This window comes from Talpa occidentalis, unplaced genomic scaffold (assembly GCF_014898055.3).
Source record: "Talpa occidentalis isolate TD23 unplaced genomic scaffold, MPIMG_talOcc4v2.1 talOcc4.14, whole genome shotgun sequence".
Classification (NCBI taxonomy): Eukaryota; Metazoa; Chordata; class Mammalia; order Eulipotyphla; family Talpidae; genus Talpa; species Talpa occidentalis.
The window spans coordinates 78,740,805-78,761,023 of NW_023601433.1; the positions used below are offsets into that span (position 1 = coordinate 78,740,805).

Here is a 20,219-nt window from a genome sequence, read left to right on the forward strand (position 1 = left end):
AGTCTGTCTGTACCCAGTGCTTGTATAAATAAATCTTTAAAAAAAAAAAAAAAAGGTTAGAGCTAAACCCAGCTTAAGGACTCTTTAGGCCTGACCCTAGAAAAGACATTACTCCATGCCAACAGAATTGCTCAAGTTCATAGTAGTAGTTACTTTAACCTATTTAGTATGTCTACTTGACCTGTAATGAACTTAAAAAAACCAGAAAGCACATAATGCTTATGCAGGTGATTTATTGTACTATTTGCCTTCACATTCTATTACACCTAGAGATCACTTTATTAAGCAGCAGAATACACATCACTCAAAATCCAGCTCAAACTAAGGCATAAGACTGCCTAGAAAACAGGAGGTGGCGGGCAGCCTGCTCTGCTCTACCTCCAGGTATGCCAGACTCCTCTACTCCTACGATGCAGGTCACTGTCACTTAAAACAAGTTTGGCTAGAGGCTGGCAGATCTCAGGGTTCCCTTAGTGACACAGCTTCCTATGCTTAATAGAAGCCATGTTTAGGAGGCTAAACCCTCTCTATTACAGATGCAAGTGCAATCGAGGTCTGCACCATAGCCTGGCTATTTATCAGGAAAAAAACTGCAATTCAATCTGGGTGTCCTAAATCCATTTTATTCCCATCCCTATTTCTTTAAGAAGAGGACAACTGATAGAAAAAAGTCAACTAATTTTGAAAAACAAATGAATCAATGTGCTGAAGCCATGATGCCCTGACAATGATGTCACAGCAGAGTAGGGCTACACGACTCTGGCTTGGGCTGCTCCAAGGGGATGTTGAAGAGAAAAACTAATTACACATGGGTCAAAAAGACTAACCTGGCAACAAACTAAAACCTTGGCAGGAAGAGATCTCTTGTGTGGCAATACTTTATTTTGGTGTAAAGACGGGAAGCTGGAAAATACACTGTATTTAAAATTTTCTTGGTTCCCCCTTCATGTTGTGGAAACCCCCTCCCCCCTCCCCTAATCTGTTCAAACTCAAATACTTAAAAATTACAGCAGCAAAACAAAAGCACAGGGGAAAAAAAAAAGATGGAAAAGGTAGCCTGGACCAGTAGTGTCACTTGGTGTGGACGACAGAGGTGCTGAACAGGAGCTTCTGTTTCTGTTTTTTTCTTTTCTTTCCTCCTTTATCTTATAAAGGAAAAAAAAAGGGCTTAGGTTAGAATGCTGGTTCCCCGCTCAGTTTTCATTCCTGAGAAACAGTGTCAGCTAAGAGTACAGGCTCTGGAACTGCATGGATTCAATCCTTGCACACTCTAGGTGTTTGCATTTGGCCAAGTCACTTTATGTCCCTAGACCTTCGTTTTTTCTGTAACCTGAGAGTCATACCCATTTATTGGTTTACTATACTCACAGGAATCTGTTCTATGGCTAGATCTTAATTTACTGTATTTGCAGGAATGAGATTAGTTATTGGGGTAAATTAGCACAATGCTAAGCACATACAGCAAGTGCATCATGAATAGTGTTATTTTGTCTAATTATGAATTCCTCAAACCAGGGGTGCACTCTGATGCATCATGCACTCTGATGATGGTGCACTCCATCTATTTACCAACTCGATTCTAAAATGTAGGCATGATCTATATACTCTCCACCACGGTGTCTTAGAAAACAGTTCCTCATATTTTCATATACAGGCCTCAAGAATTAATCTGGGGTCCTATCTGACAAATCACATGGAATGTTACTTGATGCTAGAATGTCACTCTAAAGGCTCAGAGGAAAAAAGTGCCCAACTGATTAGTGATGGCTGCTACTAGATACAAGTGGGAATGGCTTTAATATTTATGGTAACTTTGACAACTCGGTGTAGATGCCTCCAGTTCTTTGCCCTTACCAGAGAGGGGATCTGAAGAAGCTGGCGTGTCCAATTTCATGAAGGCTGCCTCAATAGCTCGGCTGAAGGAATTTTGGAAACTGGGCACAGGAACACGGTCTGAGTTATCACTCTCTCCATCACTGTCCACAGGGGCAGGAGGAACTAAGCTGTTTTCATCTTTAAAACAAAAAAAAAAAAAAAAAAAAAAAACACAATTCTAGAAACAACTCTAGAGCCTTTACTTTCTGAAAGGAGCCAAGCTATTGTCCCTTCAACAGAGGGCCCTCCTCACCTTTCTTTGGAGCCGTTTTGGGCCACACATCTGCTTTTGCTTTTCCAACCCTCAGCATCTGCCAAAGTGGGAAAGGGGAGAAAAAGAACTTTAAAGTAACCAGTCCAATTTCTCTTCCAGACTCCTACTTTGACACAGAAGCAATTATCACCTTTGAAAAGCTTTCTCCAGGTACTTGACACACTGTTTCAGTCATGTCCTCCATGTCCTAGTCAATGGAAATGGCAGTCAAACCAATAAGGTGGGAAACCTGAGGTGGTTTTGTTTCTTAAAAAACAGGTAAGAAGGGCCTCCCAGGTGGCGCAGCGGTAGAGCGCTGGGTTGTGAAGCTGCCCGCGGCCTCTGTGGCGCCGGTTCGATCCCCGGCTGCTCCCCGGCCACCGGAGGAGGGTCCCACATGGCACGCAGACCTCTCCTGCCGCCCGCTGCTCCCCTCAGCAGTGTACTTCAGTCCTTCTGCCTGCTCTGCTCCCTACTCTGGCTCTGGTGAATTCTTTCACCCACCCACGCTTCTGACTGTACCCAGTGCATGTATAAACAAAACAAACAAACAAACAAATAAATAAAAACATGCCTCTATTAAAAAAAAAAAAAAAAAAACAGGTAAGAAATATTGCATAGAAGGCACAAAAGGTGTTACTCAGACTCTAAAGTTGAGAATCCTGCATCTGACATTCCCTGGTTCTAATCAGTTCTCTTGTTGGAAGGAAAACAACTTCAAGTAAGCAGTGTGTGCTAGTGTTTTTACAACAAACCACCCAATATCAAAGTTCAGTTACTTAAGGTCATGAAAACCAATTTAACTTTAGCCTGAAACTAACATTTCTTAGTCTGCTTTTCCAGTAACTGCTTAATCACTAACTTTTAGATGCAGCCACACACCAGATTCCTTTGAGTACAGTAATATCACAACAATCTCTCCTGACCCTGAGTGAGATTTTTTTTCATTGCGCCTAGCCAAGGTCCGTTTTGTAACTGTTGAGGGTCACCATGAGTTCCATCTGCCATTGAAGCCATGCAACTCAAAGCATTATGAATTTTATCCCTAGAAAAATACCAACAAGTTCCACAAGATTTAAGTGGGGCCCTCCCTGGTGGTGCAGGGGTTAAATCTCAGCACTATCAAGTTATTGCCGGCCACTGTGGCATGAGTTCAATCCCCTGTAGGGGGGATTGGGGGAGGGGGGTGATCCACATGGTGCAGCCGACTTCTGTCACACCAGCTGCTCCCCTCAGCAGTATATTTCAGTGGATCTGCCTGTTCTGCTCCCCATTCTGTCTCTGGTGAATTCTCTCACACACACACCCCCCACCTCTGGCCTACACCCCAGTTCTATGCATAAATAAAAACAAATCTTAATAAGTAAAAAAATTTAAACGGGGATGTCGTCTCCAAAGTATGTGTCCCAGGGGCCTCCCTGCTGACACAAGGGTTAAGCACAGCACTGTGAAGCTATCCACAGGCTCTGCAGCACAAGTTCAATCCCTGGCCGGCCAGAGAGCTACCCACATGGTGCAGCAGACCTCGCCTGACTTGCCCTCTGCTCCCCTCAGCAATGTATTTCAGTAGATCTGCCTGTTCCGCTCCCCACTCTGTCTCTGGTGAATCCTCTCACCCCCTGCACATCTGGCCTATACCCCAGTTCTTGTATGCATAAATAAATCTTTAAAAAAATAATAACAATAATGTGTCCCAAAATGAGGCACACATTCAAAATGAGTTGGCCGAGGTTAGTTTCACTGAATAACCTTTCTTCATCATGTACCACTTTGACAGTCTGCTCCCTTGGTTCCTGGGAGTTTGTGGTCCAAATAATATGGCATCTGCATCCTGTTCCTCTATTTTTTTAAAGATTTATTTATTTATGCATACAAGAACTGGGGTACAGGCCAAAGGTGTGGAGGGTGAGAGGATTCACCAGAGACAGAGCGGGGAACAGAACAGGCAGACTGACTGAAATACACTGCTGAGGGGAGCAGCGGGTGAGTCAGGAGAGGTCTGCTGAGCCACGTGGGTAGCTCCCTGGCTGGGGATAGTACTCGTGCTCCAGTGGCTGCGAACAGCTTCATACGTTGCCGTCTTAAGCCCTTGTTCCACTAGGGAGGCCCTGCATTCTGTTACTCTTTTAAAAAGTCATTAAAAAAAAACATGAAGTGGACCTCCCTGGTGGCACAAGGGGTTAAACACGGCACAATGATGCTATCAGCAGCCTCTGCAGCATGAGTTGGATCCCCTGCTGGCCAGGGAGCAACCCACATGGCACAGCAGACCTCTCCGGTCTCGCCCACTGCTCCCCTCAACAGTGTATTTCAGTCAGTCTGCCTGTTCTGTTCCCCATTCTGTCTCTGATGAATCCTCTCACCCCCCACACTTCTGGCCTGTACCCCAGCTCTTGTATGCATAAATAAGTCTTTAAAAAAAAAATTCATGCCATTGAAAGAAAAAAAACGGGGATCAGAGCAACTGTTAGGGATCAAAGGAGACGGAAGAGAATTGACAGCTAATTGCAATGAGTAATCTTTAACTCAGCCCAACTGAAAATAATTTAAGACATAGAGGCAAATTGGGAAATAGAAATAATACTACATTAGATATTCAATCAGTTGAATTTCTTGGATGTGACTATGCTAATTAGTTATATAGAAGAATGTCATAGGGTGAAGGGAAGTCATCTATTTCCCAAGTACATAGTGACATGTCATTCATAAGGTCTGTAGTTTATTTTCAACATGGGGGAGAAAAAGAAAGCAAATAAATGAAAATTTAAACAATTGGTTTATCAAATTGAAAGGTATGAGTGCTCATTATACTATTCTTTCAACTCTTTAAGGGTAAAGTTTTTCAAAATACAAAGTTGAAAAGAAAAAAAGCCATGCAATAAAAGCCTAGTTTTTTAAAAAAGTAGACAACTGATGTAATTCCTAGGAATCACTTTCTTCCTTGTCTAACTTCTGTGGCCTAGCTGATAGCTTTCAGGATTGCTCTCAAATTTTTTCATCCTTCGTGACTTCAGGACTTTCCTTACCAAAGTCCAATTCTTGTTTATTTCTCAACACAAACTGCCATTTGAATGTGAGAAACATCCATAGCAACTGATCTAAAGGACTAGTAAGCTAGGAGGAAAGGTTCTTTTGGGTTTATTCAGGATTCCAAATAACATGACTTAGAGAAGAGAATCCTCGCCTAACTTTCTCAGTTTACTCTTAATGCTTCTGGGCTCTTTATTTGGCAAGAGGAGATGATAAAAGTGAATGATGTATTTTTTGGGCAATCTAAACCTGAATGGTTCAAAAAATGAGCACATCAGATTCCTTTCTAAAGCTACCCTTTGGAGTACCTCAAAGTACCTCAAAGGGGAAGGAGGTTAGAAATGCAATTCTCTTGTATTAGCCCCAGAACCACACCTTACCCTGTAGCCGGATGTTCGGTTGATCCGATATGGGTATGCCCATTAAGATCATATGGTGCCCAAAGGCCCTTTCAGAGTGCCAATGGGATACAAACTTGTCAATGATACTAAGTTATTATTTTGTGTTTTTCACCACTATCAAATAATGGGTTTTGTAACTACATTACTGAATGGAAAAAATGTTCAACAGAACCTATGCTGTCTGTACTGATGACATCCATGTCAGTTTCTAATGTACATGAATTACAATAAAGATCATGGCACACATTAAAAAATCTATTATGCTAATCATTCCACACTAGCCCCAAAGAAGTTAATACTAACAAGTCAAGCTATTCATCCATTTTTCCTCTGTTATCTGAACACAGGAATGCTGAGTATTTGCTTGTTTTCAAGATTTATAAAGTGTGTTGGCATCAAGTCTCACTAGTCTATTGTCCCCCATCCCCTAGCTTGTGCACCAAGAAAGCTGGTTTGACTAGTTATAGAGTAACCAAGACAACCTTCCCTTCCCAAAATGAACAGAGGAGTGGTTTATTATATGTACCAGATACCTATCACCTAAACCAGAGATCCTAGAACCAGGGACCAGTTAAGACTGATGTATCCCCTAGTCCCTAGAACAGTGTCCAGTACACAAATACCTCATGATTTGTGAAATAATAAGATCTGCGTTGTCTCTCAGTTACTCTAGCCTTCTTTCCTGGATAAGTCTATAGTGATATCAGGAATTAAATCTATAAGCTTCCATTTTAAGAAAGCCTCCAATCATTATAAAAGTCAGCACAACATTAGGAGTTGCTCCTCCTCCAACAGATTTCCAGAAAGACAAGTAACAGTGTACATGTTAAATACCCTGGGGTTGCTGGTCAAAGCAAAGAATTTACCTGGGCAAAGGAAGGGAAGGGAGAATCTTCTTCCAAACTTCCAACACAAAATGAAGAACTACTCTGACTGGCAGTGGGTGACAGAGGGGTCAGCAGAAAATCTGAAAGAGAACCAGAGATCTGATTACAGAAGTCAAGTACGAAACAGTGTCCTCTTACAAAGAGAGAACTCCTAAATCAGGTCTGGATAACTACCACCACCACATAAAAATAACACTGACCTAATGTCAATTCTACCCATATTCTTTTTTGTTTAAAAAGATTTATTTTAGGGCCTCCCTGGTGACCCAGGCGGTTGAGCGCAGCGCTGTGAAGCTGTCCTCAGCCTCTGCAGTGCCAGTTTGATCCCACCGGCCTTGGAGCAACCCACATGGCAGGCAGACCTCTCCTGTCTCGTCCGCTGCTCCCCTCAGCAGTGTATTTTGTCAGTCTGCCTGTTCTGTTCCCCGCTCTGTCTCTGGTGAAACCCTCTCACCCTCCTGCACATCTGGCCTGTAACCTGGTACTTGTATAAATAAAACAAATCTTTAAAAAAAAAAAAAAGAGATACTTTAAAAAAAAAGATTTATTTTATGCATACAAGAGCTGGGGTGCAGAGGTATAGGGCGGGTGGTGAGAGGATTCACCATAGACAGACTGAGAAGCAGAACAGGCAGATGGACTGAAATACACTGCTGAGGGGAACAGCGGGCAGAAAAGGAGAGGTCTGCTGCACCACGTGGGTTAGCTCCATGACTGGGACACGAACTCATGCTGCAGTGGCTGCTGATAGCTTCACAGTGCTGAGATCTAACCCCTTGCACCACCAGGGAGGCCCCTCTGCCCATGTTCTTATAAAGCTAAGTACATAGTCTATCACACCTGTGATCATTTTAGGGAGAGAGAAGTTTAGTAGTTATAGTAATTATGGAAGGCATGATGGAGTCTATTCCCACAGTATGAAAACCACATTCCACACCTACAGGTTCTTAAGACCTTAGGTGTTCTGTCAAGGACTACAAAATTTTATTTAGATAAAAAGGATCCAAATAAGATATAAAAATTAATCAGCTGCACCTTAATGTTCCAGTCAGCAGATACCTACAGCCTGAAAATATTCAGTTAAAATCCAAGACACACACATCAATGAGATCCAGCCTGAAGATGCAAGCTTCTCCCTGATATTCCCTAGGCAGTACTCTTGTACATTCTTTCTGAGCTGAACACTCCCACAAGCCCATCTATCCACTGCCCTGATCACTATTAGGAGGAGGGGTCATTTGCTTTCCTAGCAACAGGGCCTTCCATAGTCAATCAGGGCTATTTAATACTTTTATTCCTAGCATCATGCAACCACTCTTGCTTAACTCCATTAAAGCCCATGCCTTCCGAAAAGCTCATGTATGGAAACACAATTTTTTTAATTATTTTTTAAAAATTTTGTTTTTGTGTAGAAAAACTGGGGTGTAGGCCAGAGGCACAGGTGGGTGAGAGGATTCTCTGTCTCTAGTGAGAGACAGAGTGAGGATGAGGACAGGCAGATCTACTGAAATACACTGCTAAGGGGATCAGCAGGTCAGACAGCAGAAGTCTGTTGCGCCATGTTTGGGTCAGCTCCCCAGCCAGGACTGAATTCAGGCCATAGCGGTGATAAGTGCTGAGACTTAACCACCCCTAGGCCACCTGGGAGGCCCAGAAACACAACTTTTATATCATAGATTAAGTAAATGTACTGCCCTATTCCTCTGTACGGCAGTTCTCTCTTGCATCAAGGTTGTGCAGCTCCTGAGATGCAGGTTCTAGCTTCAGGCTCCTAATCCACAAAAATCACCAAGAGTTTTTTAAGTATTCTGACTAGGTATTTTGTTTGAAATGCCAGAGAAATAAATTTTAAGTATTAAAAACTATCTCCCAGCTGGATAAAGATCAGAAAAGACAGCTCTCTGAAATTACAGTAACTCCCCAGTGTTTACTTTTTTTTTTTTAAGATTTATTTATTATGTATTTATACATACAAGCACTGTATTTATACATACAAGCACTGGGTACAGTTAGAAGCGCGGGAGGGTGAGAGAATCCACCAGAGCCAGAGCGGGGAGCAGAGCAGGCAGAAGGACTGAAGTACACTGCTGAGGGGAGCAGCGGGCGGCAGGAGAGGTCTGCGCGCCATGTGGGACCCTCCTCCGGTGGCCGGGGAGCGGCCGGGGAGCAGCCGGGGATCGAACCTGCGCCGCAGAGGCTGCGGGCAGCTTCACAACCCAGCGCTCAACCGCTGTGCCACCAGGGAGGCCCCCCAATGTTTACTTTTTTAACAGATTAATAAATTTCCTCATAAAAGTATTTTTAAAAAGCTAAATGCCACTTTGGACTTCTCAATCCTCTTCTCACTTTCAGGTGCAAAAGACCATTATTAATCTGAATGACAACAATCCCAATGTTTTATATATCTAAATGTATTTAGATATAGAAACCCGTAATAAAATGCTTTACTTTGTGTCTATAGATTCCTTTTATGTCAAAGGTTTACCCACTAATTCCTGGAGATCTCCTTTTTTAACAGCTATAAAGCAATTCATAATATAAATGCTATAATTTAGCCATTTCCCTACTAGTAGACTTTGTAAGCTATTTCCCCTCACTACTACAAGCAGTGCTACGATAAGGCAACATGTACAAAAAACGCTTAACTGTCTGCTTAAGCAGAAGGCAGGGGAGGGGGCAGAGTCTAGATTTAACGATACTGCCGTATGTATTGCCCCTAGCTTTTTACGTGCTAGCATGACATAATCAGGTAAAGTCAACAAGAAAGGTGAATCAAATGGCAAGGATTTATGTACCTCATATTAACTATCCAAAGTAAGGTTATTCACCTTAACACTCCACCATGCCAAGGTAGGTGAGGATTGCAGATTCACACACTAAGATTTTGCTTAAGGTCTGTGTCTGCCTGTTGACTTAAATTTTTAAATTCCAACTCTACTTACCTGCTTGGGAACCTGGACTTCTGCTAAGAGGAGAAAGGGAGAGGGGCCCATGGCCCTCGGTGCTGGTGGGACCCAAAGCAGAATCAGAGGAGCAGGTATAGGAATTGAAGGCAGGAAACTGCTGTAGATTCTCCAGGGGAATGTGGACTTCTGGGTCTGCAAAGAAAAGACAAGAATGGCAATCCATTTACAGAATTCCTCAAATCTTTCCCAACAGTTGAGGACAGTCAGCATGTACCCCCACCACCCCACCCACCCCCACCAATGGTCTGAAAGATGCAGACAAAACTCCAAAACCCAAATTTATAACTATCACTTTATGCCCCTGTTTTCATATAAAGCCTCATTCCATTTGTTCATAACTGAAGCTGGTGATGAACCTGGGGATTAATTCACTGCTCTCTGTACTTGTGTTTCAATGTTTCCATAGAAAAAGTTTCAAACAAAAAAATCTCGTATTCCTGAAACACAAGTTTTCTCACACAATCAGGACAAATGCCAAACAGCTACACAGTGTTACGGCCCCAGAATATACATACCCAGTTTGAGAAGAAAAAACTGTTTACTACACCACATAGAGAAAATCTTTTTTCCCTGGCCAAATACCTTGTTTTCTGGGGAATAACTAGATCTTTATGTCATACTAATCTTCTGGACTTAAAGAAGCTTATGTTGAGAATCAGATCAGAAGACTCTGCTGTGCTCCCTGATATGAATGAGCTCTTAAATCCAATTTCTTGTATATATTTCCTGGTTTATCGAGATTTCTACTACATCACATTCTCTTGGCACAGTTGCTACATGTAGATGTCACTTCAACAGAAAATCAATACAAATGTCCCTGGCATTCAGCAGATAAAGCTTTAATTACATTCCCCACAGCAGACTACTTCACCCACTATACCAAGGTTGAATTTAATCCTATTCTTAAAATGTTATGCACGTTGACCTGCATTAATTCATTTAATTCTCAAATAGGCCTGTGAGGGAGGTAGTCTCACATTCACATTTAAGAGTTGAAAACAGGGCCTCCCCGGTGGTGCAGCGGTTGAGCGCTGGGTTGCGAAGCTGCCTGCAGCCTCTGCAGCGCCGGTTCAATCCCTGGCTGCTCCCCGGCCACCAGAGGAGGGTCCCACATGGCGCGCAGACCTCTCCTGCCGCCCGCTGCTCCCCTCAGCAGTGTACTTCGGTCCTTCTGCCTGCTCTGCTGCTCCCCACTCTGGCTCTGGTGAATTCTCTCACCCTCCCGCGCTTCTGACTGTACCCAGTGCATGTATAAACAAAACAAACAAACAAATAAATAAATGAAAAACATGCCTCTATAAAAAAAAAAAATTTAAAAAAAGAGTTGAAAACAAGTGGCAGAGCTGAGACAGCAGCTTGGCACCTGGGCACTGAGCCTCTGTACAATGATGCACAGCTCTACTACTAGTCAAAGGTGAGAGCTCATGAACTTACATTTGCCCTGTTTCTTGTTCTCCTCCATCTCAATCCGGCGCTCTCGGCGGCGTTCCTCCCGTGCCTTCTTCTGACGCTGACGCTTCCTCTTCTCAATGTCATCTGCGGGTTGGTCAGGTTGTGAAAGGCAGACCCAGGGCAACCTGGCCTTTAACTTCTCCCAGTGGACTAGTAGCTAAGGCCATGAGTGGGCCCAGCTAAACTGGATGAATGGATAGAGTGTATCAGGAGGTACTGAGACTCCTGACACAACTCCTTAATATCTCCCACACTGGGTTTCCATTCACAGAATCCCTGAACCCCATTATAAAGAGAAGCATTCTCACCTGAAAACATCTCTAGGGTTTCTTTAGAGACCACAGGAGGCTGCAGAGCCAGTTCACAGATGCTGAACTCACAGGTGAGCGGCAAGTGAGAGAGATATCTATGACGTTGTCGAACATCCTACAATAGAGGAACAAAACACTCAACTAAAACCAGGCTTAACAACAAGAGTTGAGTTTCCAGCCTAGACAGTTAGCAGTATATATATGCACCCACAGATAGCACTGGAGCAAGAGCATTGCTTAAGTTATGACCATTTTACAAAAACAAATTGCCAATTAACCTCCAATAAGGTGGAATAAGTAGGGATTTGTGCTACAAATGAGTGAATGGAGCCCTGTAATTAACTAAAGCTGGGGCCTCCCTGTTGGCCTAGGGGTTATGTCTCAGCACAATGAAGCTATCGGCAGCCACTGCCCGCTGCTCCCCTGAGCAGTGTATTTCAGTCTGTCTGCCTGTTCTGCTCCCCACTCTGTCTCTGGTGAATCCTCTCAAACCTCCACCCCTGCCACCTCCAGCCTACACTGCAGTTCTTGGATGCATAAATAACTCTTTAAAAAAAAAAAATTACTAGAGCGGATGGGCTATTTCTGATTTTCTAGGGTCCATGACTAGGGACTGGGGGGGGGGGGGAGGGAGGAGATGAACAGGGGAATAAGAGTATTTATTGGCAAAAATATTCTGAGAACCAATCAGAAAGAGATTTCTCTACTGAATGAAGCTTGGCCTAATATAGTGAAAAATTAAATCTATCAATTTAAGTCTGTCTTTTTCATTCTCTTTTTGCATGTTTAATGGCAAGTTTACAGTAGTCTAGTCTCTAACTTTGAGGTTTATAGCAAAGTTGTGATCAATACAGGAATAAGGGCCTCCCTGGTGGCACGAGGGGTTAAGACGCAACCTATGAAGCTATCCGCAGCCACTGCAGCATGAGTTCAATCCCCGGCCAGGGAGCTACCCGGATGGCACAGCAGACCTCTCCTGGCTCGCCCACTGCTCCTTCCATGAATGTGTATTTCAGTCAATCTGACTGTTCTGTTCCCCACTCTGTCTCTGGTGACTCCTCTCACCCCCCACACCTCTGGCCTATACCCCAGTTATTGTATGCATAAATATATAAATCTTTAAAAAAAAATACAGGAGTAATTCCCAAAAGGCAAATATTCAAATACGGAAATAATTAAACAGTAATTCAGAAATATCTGCTAAGCTAAAAAATGCATTTCAAGCCTGTGTGGGCTTAGAGCCTCCAAAGACTTTTTGTTTCCTTGGTTGCATCCCAACCAAAGAGAAAAACAGACTCATTTTGAAAGTACAAATATCTATATTCCCAGACCACAGTAAGTGAACCTGAGGAAGAAAAGTGGTGGTTACTGACTTAACATAAATCCAATATGGGAAGGGAACACCATTTAACTTTTAAAAAATTCATAGCATCATCACCGACAAGATATAAAAATACAAAATTTTAGGCCTTGAAGATTTATGAACTTAGGTTTAGCTAGGCCTGCCCCAAAGAGATAAGGCTAATGTCACTCTCAGCCCCCTCCCTCTAAAGGTCCTTACCTCAGACATGGAGTAGCCAGCAATCTCCACCACCGTGGCCGAGATCTTCTCAGGGCTCTGCTCCAAACTGCCATACTCCCGCACAAGGCAGCGCACGTTCACAGGATGCAGGAACATGTGCTGCCCGTCCTCCGCTGAAGATAAGTGGCTCTATCACCCAATAGTCCAGGCCAGTCCTCAATACAGGGCCCTCTTTATAGCTAGGCCTGCCTCTCCCACCCAAGCCAAAGACATGATAGATCCAAGCACCCAGGATCTATGGTGATACCTCCTTCTGATGAAAGCATCATAGCATCTCTCTGAAATATCTCTGCAGCAGGCAACCCATCCCTCCTCGGGGACCCTCACCTTGGTAAAAGTAATAGCAAGGAGAGCTGCTCAGGTGTGTGAAGCCTGGCTTGGGGATGGGCTCTTGCTGGATGGACTCAGTACAGATGGTCCCCTCTCCAAGATTGTCATCTGCTAACTCCAAGTCATCACAGGCCTCTGACGAGCCCTCGGGTTCTGGTTCAAGCATTGCTTCCTCTTCCTCTACCAGAGGGAGAGCAAGAGGACGAGGAGAGCCCAGAGAACAAACCTCGGTGGTTTCTTCATCAAAAGCCGACATATACTCTAGCACATCCTGTTGGAATAAATTCTAGGTCAACAGAAAGTAACATGACAAAGGTAGGCACTGGAACCTAGCTGTCTGGATATTTATCCTAGAGGTGACATTTACTAATTTAATATCCCTGGGAAAGAACTAAAAAGCACACAGATAATACTCATAGTTCCCTCTTATCCCATGAAATTTCAACACACAACAGTGCCTACCAACTCAACAGCAGCATTTGAACAATGGCAGCCATTGGTCTGTAACAGGGACACACTAACCTTCCTGGGTTGGAAAACGGACTCCTTAGACAAGGGAGCCATCAGCACCAGTTGTTCCAGAGCAGCCACGACACCAGTAACCTCCCCTTTGCTTTCAGCCAATCCTGACAGAGTCTCCTCCCGAGTCTAAACCACCAAAGAGAAGACCAGAGAAAACTAAGTTTCCAGAAACATTTATTTTGAAGGTCAAGAGTTTACAAGGGCCTCTCTCAATAGGAGCAAACATTAAAAGAAAACAAGACCCAAGCGGGAAGTTAAATACTTAAAATCCTTGATTTTTAAAGAAAGCAAAAAAGCATCTAATATGCAAATAGAAAGACAGCCTGTGCTTATCATCTTATAATAACAAAAAAACACTATACAAAAGCTTCCTGAACATAAATCTAGAACACAGAACTAGTCTTCAGTTTTCTGGTTTTCACAAATCATGCTGAGAGAGAGCCTCAGGGCAGAAAGTAGGGATTTGACCAACCTCCTACCTCAACTTGGACAGCTCTACTTTTAGTTAGCTTTTCTTCTACCTGAAATACATTTGAACAAATATTCTGCAATGTAGAAACAAAAATTAAATACATACAACCTGCCTAAAGAGTCAGAGACACAGATTCAAATACCAGCTCCACCTCATGTGTCCTACAGCAAACTGCCTAATCCATGATCCCTTTTCCTCATCTGAGAGGACAGCTGTAACTATCAAACCAGGCTGACTACATAAGTGAGAAAAATGTAATACATTACTTTAGCACAGGGTCTGTCACATGCTAACCCATTCAATAAAGAGGATTTTCATTGTTCTAATATAGACCAGTGATTCTCAAAACACAATCTGAGGATGAGCAGCATTAGAATCGTCCTGGAACACAAGGGCCTCCCCGGTGGCGCAGCGGTTGAGCGCTGGGTTGCGAAGCTGCCTGCAGCCTCTGTAGCACCGGTTCAATCCCTGGCTGCTCCCCGGCCACCGGAGGAGGGTCCCACATGGCGCTCAGACCTCTCCTGCCGCCCGCTGCTCCCCTCAGCAGTGTACTTCGGTCCTTCTGCCTGCTCTGCTCCCCGCTCTAGCTCTGAAGAATTCTCTCACCCTCCCGCGCTTCTGACTGTACCCAGTGCTTGTATAAATAAATAAATAAATCTTTAAAAAAAAAAAAAATCGTCCTGGAACATGTAATGAAAATTATCAGACAAAACTGAGCCCAGACCTACTGAAACAATCTCTCAACAACCAGTGATACTGGTGCCAGTCAAAACTTAAGAATTAACCCGTGTAGAAGATACAGGACACAGGAAATTCTATATTTAGGTAATTCTTTCTGTCTTGCTGGTCCACTAAACAGGTCATATTTTGACAATGTCTTGTTATCTCTAAAAATAAATCCAAGGGTTTTTCTAAAAAAAAAAAAAAAAAAAAAAAAAAAAACCCACCTCAACTAAAGATATAACTTATCTTAAAAAAAAAAAAAAAACAACCCTCAGGGTTACAATTAGTTATAAAATCATTTTGGCTTGCTCCTTTCAGCTCCAGAAAGACCTAGTTCAGGCCTCCCCTCTAATCACCAAACAAAACCCAAAACAAATTGGCTTTTTTTTACCCATTTCCTGCTTAATATCTTCAAGACAGGGCTGAAGTAACTTCCCCCCCACCTGCCCCCATTCTGACCTGTTCCCACCATCATCTCACCTTGAGCTCCTGGATCGCAGCCTCAATAAAGCAGGACTCAGGAGTGTGCTTCTCCTCTGCCAGCTGCCGCTCTAGTGCTACCTTCTCTTCCTGAACCACCCGGTGCAGCACCTGTTCCTTAGAAGCCAGCAGCAACTTGGAATATTGGCTGTGCTGTTCATCTACAAGAAAGTCAGCAAGATCACAAAAATATAAGACTCAAGTCTTCTCCTATACCTGTTTATAAAAAAGTTGTTTTCATAAAAGATAAATTTACACTGCAGTTTCTTTTTGATTCAAAGTCTTAAAATATTCCAAAATGTGATATAGTCTATTACATTTTTACCTTCTGTGCCTGCTCTACACTACTTAGTAAGTGCCTTGTGAAACATTTAGGTTAGTGACAGTTGTCATTGTTAACAATGTAACATATTGCAACCAAAAAAGTTCTCACATAACCTCCCTTGGTAAAAATGATTTATGATATTTAAATATAAATTGAGGCCTCCCTGGTGGTGCAAGGGGTTAAGCACAACACCATGAAGCTATTCGCAGCCTCTGCAGCACCAGTTAAATCCCCAACCGGCCAGTGAGCTACACACATGGCGCAGCAGACCTCTCCTGTCTTGTGTGTTTCAGTGGATCTGTCTGTTCTGCTCCCCACCCTGTCTCTGGTGAAGCCTCTGACCCTTGCAACTCGAGCCTGCATCCCAGCTCTTATATGCACAAATGAATAAATCTTTAAAAAATAAATATAAATTGTGGATCAAAGGTTGTACTTTCTAAAAATGCTACCAAATAGTATCTCAAAAGGCTGTATTGATTTTACAGTCCCACCAAGAACAAAAGGTTCAATTTCCTCAACCCTGGAAGACCAGTTTACCTATGTTTTTTTTTGCCCTCCTATAATCTAAAAGGCATAATGGTCTGTACTGGTCTAACTCCTCAGTAAACTAAAATCTTCAGATATCTGGAGGCTATTCTAATTTCCTTTTTCTGAGAAATGCTTTATAACATGCTTAGCCCATTGTTTCATTAGGTTGTGAATGTAATTTATAAAACATCTGTATGTTTTAAACGATAATCTTTCATTTCAAATGTGCAAAATCTTCCCCTAGTTTACTAATCAACTATTGATTTTGAGCAATCTTGTCAGTTTTCATTCTTATAAAATCAAATTTATCATTATTTTTATTTATAGCATCTATGGTTTCAACCCGCTTCAAAAATTATCCACTCAAAATTTGAGGATTTATAAGGGAATTATATCTTCTTTTAAAGGTTTAAAGTTTTTGTCTACATTTAGTTTTTCAATTCATGTGGAATTGATTTTCACATACGGTATGTAACAGGCATCTAATTTTATTTTTCCCCCTAAGAATTGATTGTTTCCATACCAATTACTGAGAAATCTCTTTTCCCCAGAGATAGATTGAAGTTCATGTCACTTTAATCAAATGCTCATTTCCACATGGAATACAGGGAATAACACCTTGTGTGCACTTCCTCTACTTATCACACACTATATATCCAAAGACTACCAGTCTGTCTCTCTCATTAGACCAACATTTGTGGACTCTCCAAAACCGGACACAGTGACAGACACTATTCAAACAAAACCTGTTAAAATGAATTACATATGTATATAACTACGCCAAACTTCAAAGGGTTAAACCACTCTGTAAACTATACCCTCACCTACTGGCATCCTATGACTCAGAATACCTAGCACTGGCTCGCCCTGAGGCTGAATTACTGACCCTAAAAAAGATAGATTCAGTAGCCTTAAAGAGTGTGCCCAGGATTATTTGCCCCCAAAGTTAACAGAACTAACCTCCTAGATGAATGGGATGGTCTACATTCATCCATTTGGATTTGGGCAAGGCCACCAACACCCCTTTCTCCCTCTTCATCAGCTGCATCGTAATGGTATCACCAACAACATACTGACGTGACTCTGTGGCAACAACACTGTAACATGGACATTTAGATGTAGCAGGGCAAGGACTGAAAAAACTAGGGTCTAATCTAATAAATTTCTAAAGCTTACCTCTTGAGATCCTTCTTATGCACAGAACTGTAACAGATGGGACATTTACTCCATGTCTTCTCACTCAGTGAAAGATAGTGCAGGATGCATGCCCAACAGAAGATGTGTCCACAGCGAGTAATCTTGGCTGCAGTAGGTGGATATAGGCATATCGGGCAAGATGGCACTTCATGGCTACAAATACGCTGAAACAAAAGGCTGCCATAAGTTTCACTGCTTTTAGAACTGACCAAAGACTTTCAAAATTAAAGTCTCTGCTTCCCATTCTCATCCCTGTACATCTCTACTCAACACATATTCATTAAAATTGCTCAACTATGCAGGTGCATATATATGATAGCACTTATAGTTAAGGGAACCATGGTAATGGCTGTAATATAATGAAACAACTACAGGCGGCAGTATTTGGGAGATTCCACTTCCAAGGGGAAAAAATGATAGACATCACGGTCTGATCCCATTTTCAAAAAAAAAGAATTTACATTTATGCATACATAAAAATATAAAAAGGGGCTATAAGTAATTTTGTTACTTTCCAGTGGAGAAATCAATGAGATTTTCATTTTGACCCAATGCATAGAAAACTTAAGTTTCACAGGCCTTTGATGTCATTCTCAGATAATTTTAAGGCTTTTCATGGGAGTCCAGATTTCGAGGACTATCATTTTGAAAGATAATCTACATCATGTACCCTAGAAACATCAAGGGGACAGACCTATAGGTCATAATTTCAACAGAAATGAAAAGCAGGACGGGTTCTGGCAAATGTACAGCTCTGTGGCTATTCATCTACCACAAGGCTAAGGCCTAATTTGATAATTACAAAAAGTTACCAATAAAGCAATATCCATAGAATGAGCCTACCCTGGCTCAGGAGGTTAACCTGAATCCCTCACATATTCCTCTGGTTACTACTTCCTAGGAGAGTGAAGGTAGTGAATAGCAATACCACTTTTAAACCTTCAGATCAGAGCCCTCCAATTCCCTAATCCTGCAGGCCAGTGGCAATTACAGTTCAGAAGAAACCAGGACTAATCTCTGGGAAAGGCCGAGTGTAAGGCCATGCAGGACAGGGTACAGCAGTGAACACAGCCAACAGCTGCAGTGTCACCACAGTCCTTCCTTTAGTTCTCTCTCCCATTAACAGCTTGTCACTTAGCTACTTACCACTTGTTCCACAAAGTCCCAGTTGACTAAGGTATCAGGATCTGCAAAATGAGCTGTGTAGTCTTGGTCTTCAGACACCACAAATTGGCAACTAGAAATAGGGAAGATGACAGAGAAAAGACATGCTGCCAGAATCCATCAATGAGCCCTCAGCAGAAATTCATCAACTCTTAGAAAACAAATGTAGGCGCACTACCAGCCATGATTTGTAAAGCACTGAACTAGGACTCCAGTCTCAGTTCTGAGTCTTGGCTCTGGAGGGAATCCAAAGAACCAGCAGGTAGGATTTAAATCCATGAACTCTTATTTCTTCTGCTTCTAAGTAGTCAAGCTGCCTCCCTTCAACTAAAATTAACCCATACTGTGGTTCCACACAGCAGGAAGCCAGATTTCCTCCCTCAATCCCAGAAACCCCACAACAGAGCTAGTCTTCAAAGCACTAGAAAGACTGTTCCCATTAAATCATTTGAGTACCAGAATTATTTCAATCTAGACCCAAGGTCAAATCTTATATTGTGACTAATGCCACACAAAAGGAAACAATATCAATATTTGAACAAATGTGTGTCAAGCACTTCAACTTATCATTCAAGTCTCCTTTAAGTAATTTCTCCTTATAAAAAAACTGAATCTCAAAGTGTTTAGCTAACTTGCCCAATGAAAAAGGTCAAATCAAGATTCAAATCTAGATCAGATCTCAAAGCAAACACTTGTGCTACTTCAACATGAAACTAAAGCATTACCTAATTTTAGCATTATTTCATTATTTATTTAAGCATTATTTTCTTTTAAGCATCAATAGCATCCACTTGGGAAATGGGATTTCAACACATGACAAAAGGAAAAGGAGACCAGATCAACTCCCTTTCTGCCCCTCTCCTAAGAAATAGTAGTTTAAAAAAAAAAAAAAAAGGCCTTTGGGCCTCCCTGGTGGCGCAAGGGGTTAAGCACCACACTGTGAAGCAAGAAACCCACATGGCGCAGCAGACCTCTTCTGTCTCGCCCACTGCTCCCCTCAGCAGTGTATTTCAGTCAGTCTGTTCTGTTCCCCACTCTGTCTCTGGTGAATCCTCCCCCCCCTACATTTCTGGCTTGTACCCTAGCTCTTGTATGCATAAATAAATAAATCTTTAAAAAAAAAAAAGCCTCTTTTCAGTGCAATTGCCCAGCAAGGCTCAACTTCATTCTCTCCTAGGAGTAACCATACTCACTTGGCCTGTAAAAAGAGTTCCTTGTTAAAAGGCTTATGCCCCCACTTGTTCCTTTTTCCCCAGCTGCCATGTCCACTGCCTTCAAAGTGACCTGCCTGGCCACGGGGTTCAAAAGTGAAATTCAACAAGTGGTTCAGGTTGATCTTCTTAGGACCAGAGAACTGGGCAGGGCTGAACTCTGCCCGTTGAGCCTCTGCTACCTAGAGAAAAGGAGAATGAATCACAGTATTTTAGATTAGGATGACAATGATCTATAGCAGAAATCAGCACAAGCCTTCTTTCCATGAGACTTAAAAAATATTAATTAAATAAAATATAGGCTTAAAGTCAACAATTGTCCGAGGAAGGGGTAATGGAAAAGTAACCCAAGATCTAGATGGGAGTGGAGAGAGGTAAAAGAGTCTAACATACAATTACTTAAACTGTTTAGTCTGCCCTAAGTAGCAATTAAACAATTTAAATGACAAAATTCAGCATCAATTTCCTTAGCTCTCTTGAAGCAGGAAGATTTACTTACTGCATTAATTT

At 42.3% G+C, this 20,219-nt stretch overlaps 1 protein-coding gene across 3 annotated transcripts in view; it reads right to left on the reverse strand.

Annotated features, from left to right (window-relative positions):
* Positions 1-195: 195 nt before the first annotated feature.
* The window catches only part of RNF10 (ring finger protein 10), a 32,801-nt gene continuing 12,777 nt past the window's right edge, over positions 196-20,219 (reverse strand). For 2 of the 3 annotated variants that reach the window (XM_054695296.1, XM_037511038.2), the window contains exons 3-18: positions 19,692-19,891; positions 18,481-18,571; positions 17,314-17,498; positions 17,098-17,234; positions 15,285-15,445; positions 13,610-13,735; positions 13,085-13,358; positions 12,737-12,870; positions 11,173-11,290; positions 10,847-10,948; positions 9,389-9,544; positions 6,426-6,526; positions 2,280-2,336; positions 2,129-2,186; positions 1,855-2,013; positions 196-1,145 (exon numbers count right to left, since the gene is read on the reverse strand). In XM_054695296.1, coding sequence (XP_054551271.1) covers positions 1,072-1,145; positions 1,855-2,013; positions 2,129-2,186; positions 2,280-2,336; positions 6,426-6,526; positions 9,389-9,544; positions 10,847-10,948; positions 11,173-11,290; positions 12,737-12,870; positions 13,085-13,358; positions 13,610-13,735; positions 15,285-15,445; positions 17,098-17,234; positions 17,314-17,498; positions 18,481-18,571; positions 19,692-19,891 — 2,133 coding nt within the window. In that variant the 3' untranslated portion in view covers positions 196-1,071. The remainder of the gene's footprint in view (positions 1,146-1,854; positions 2,014-2,128; positions 2,187-2,279; positions 2,337-6,425; positions 6,527-9,388; positions 9,545-10,846; positions 10,949-11,172; positions 11,291-12,736; positions 12,871-13,084; positions 13,359-13,609; positions 13,736-15,284; positions 15,446-17,097; positions 17,235-17,313; positions 17,499-18,480; positions 18,572-19,691; positions 19,892-20,219) is intronic. The other variant, XM_037511039.2, reaches the window with a different exon arrangement.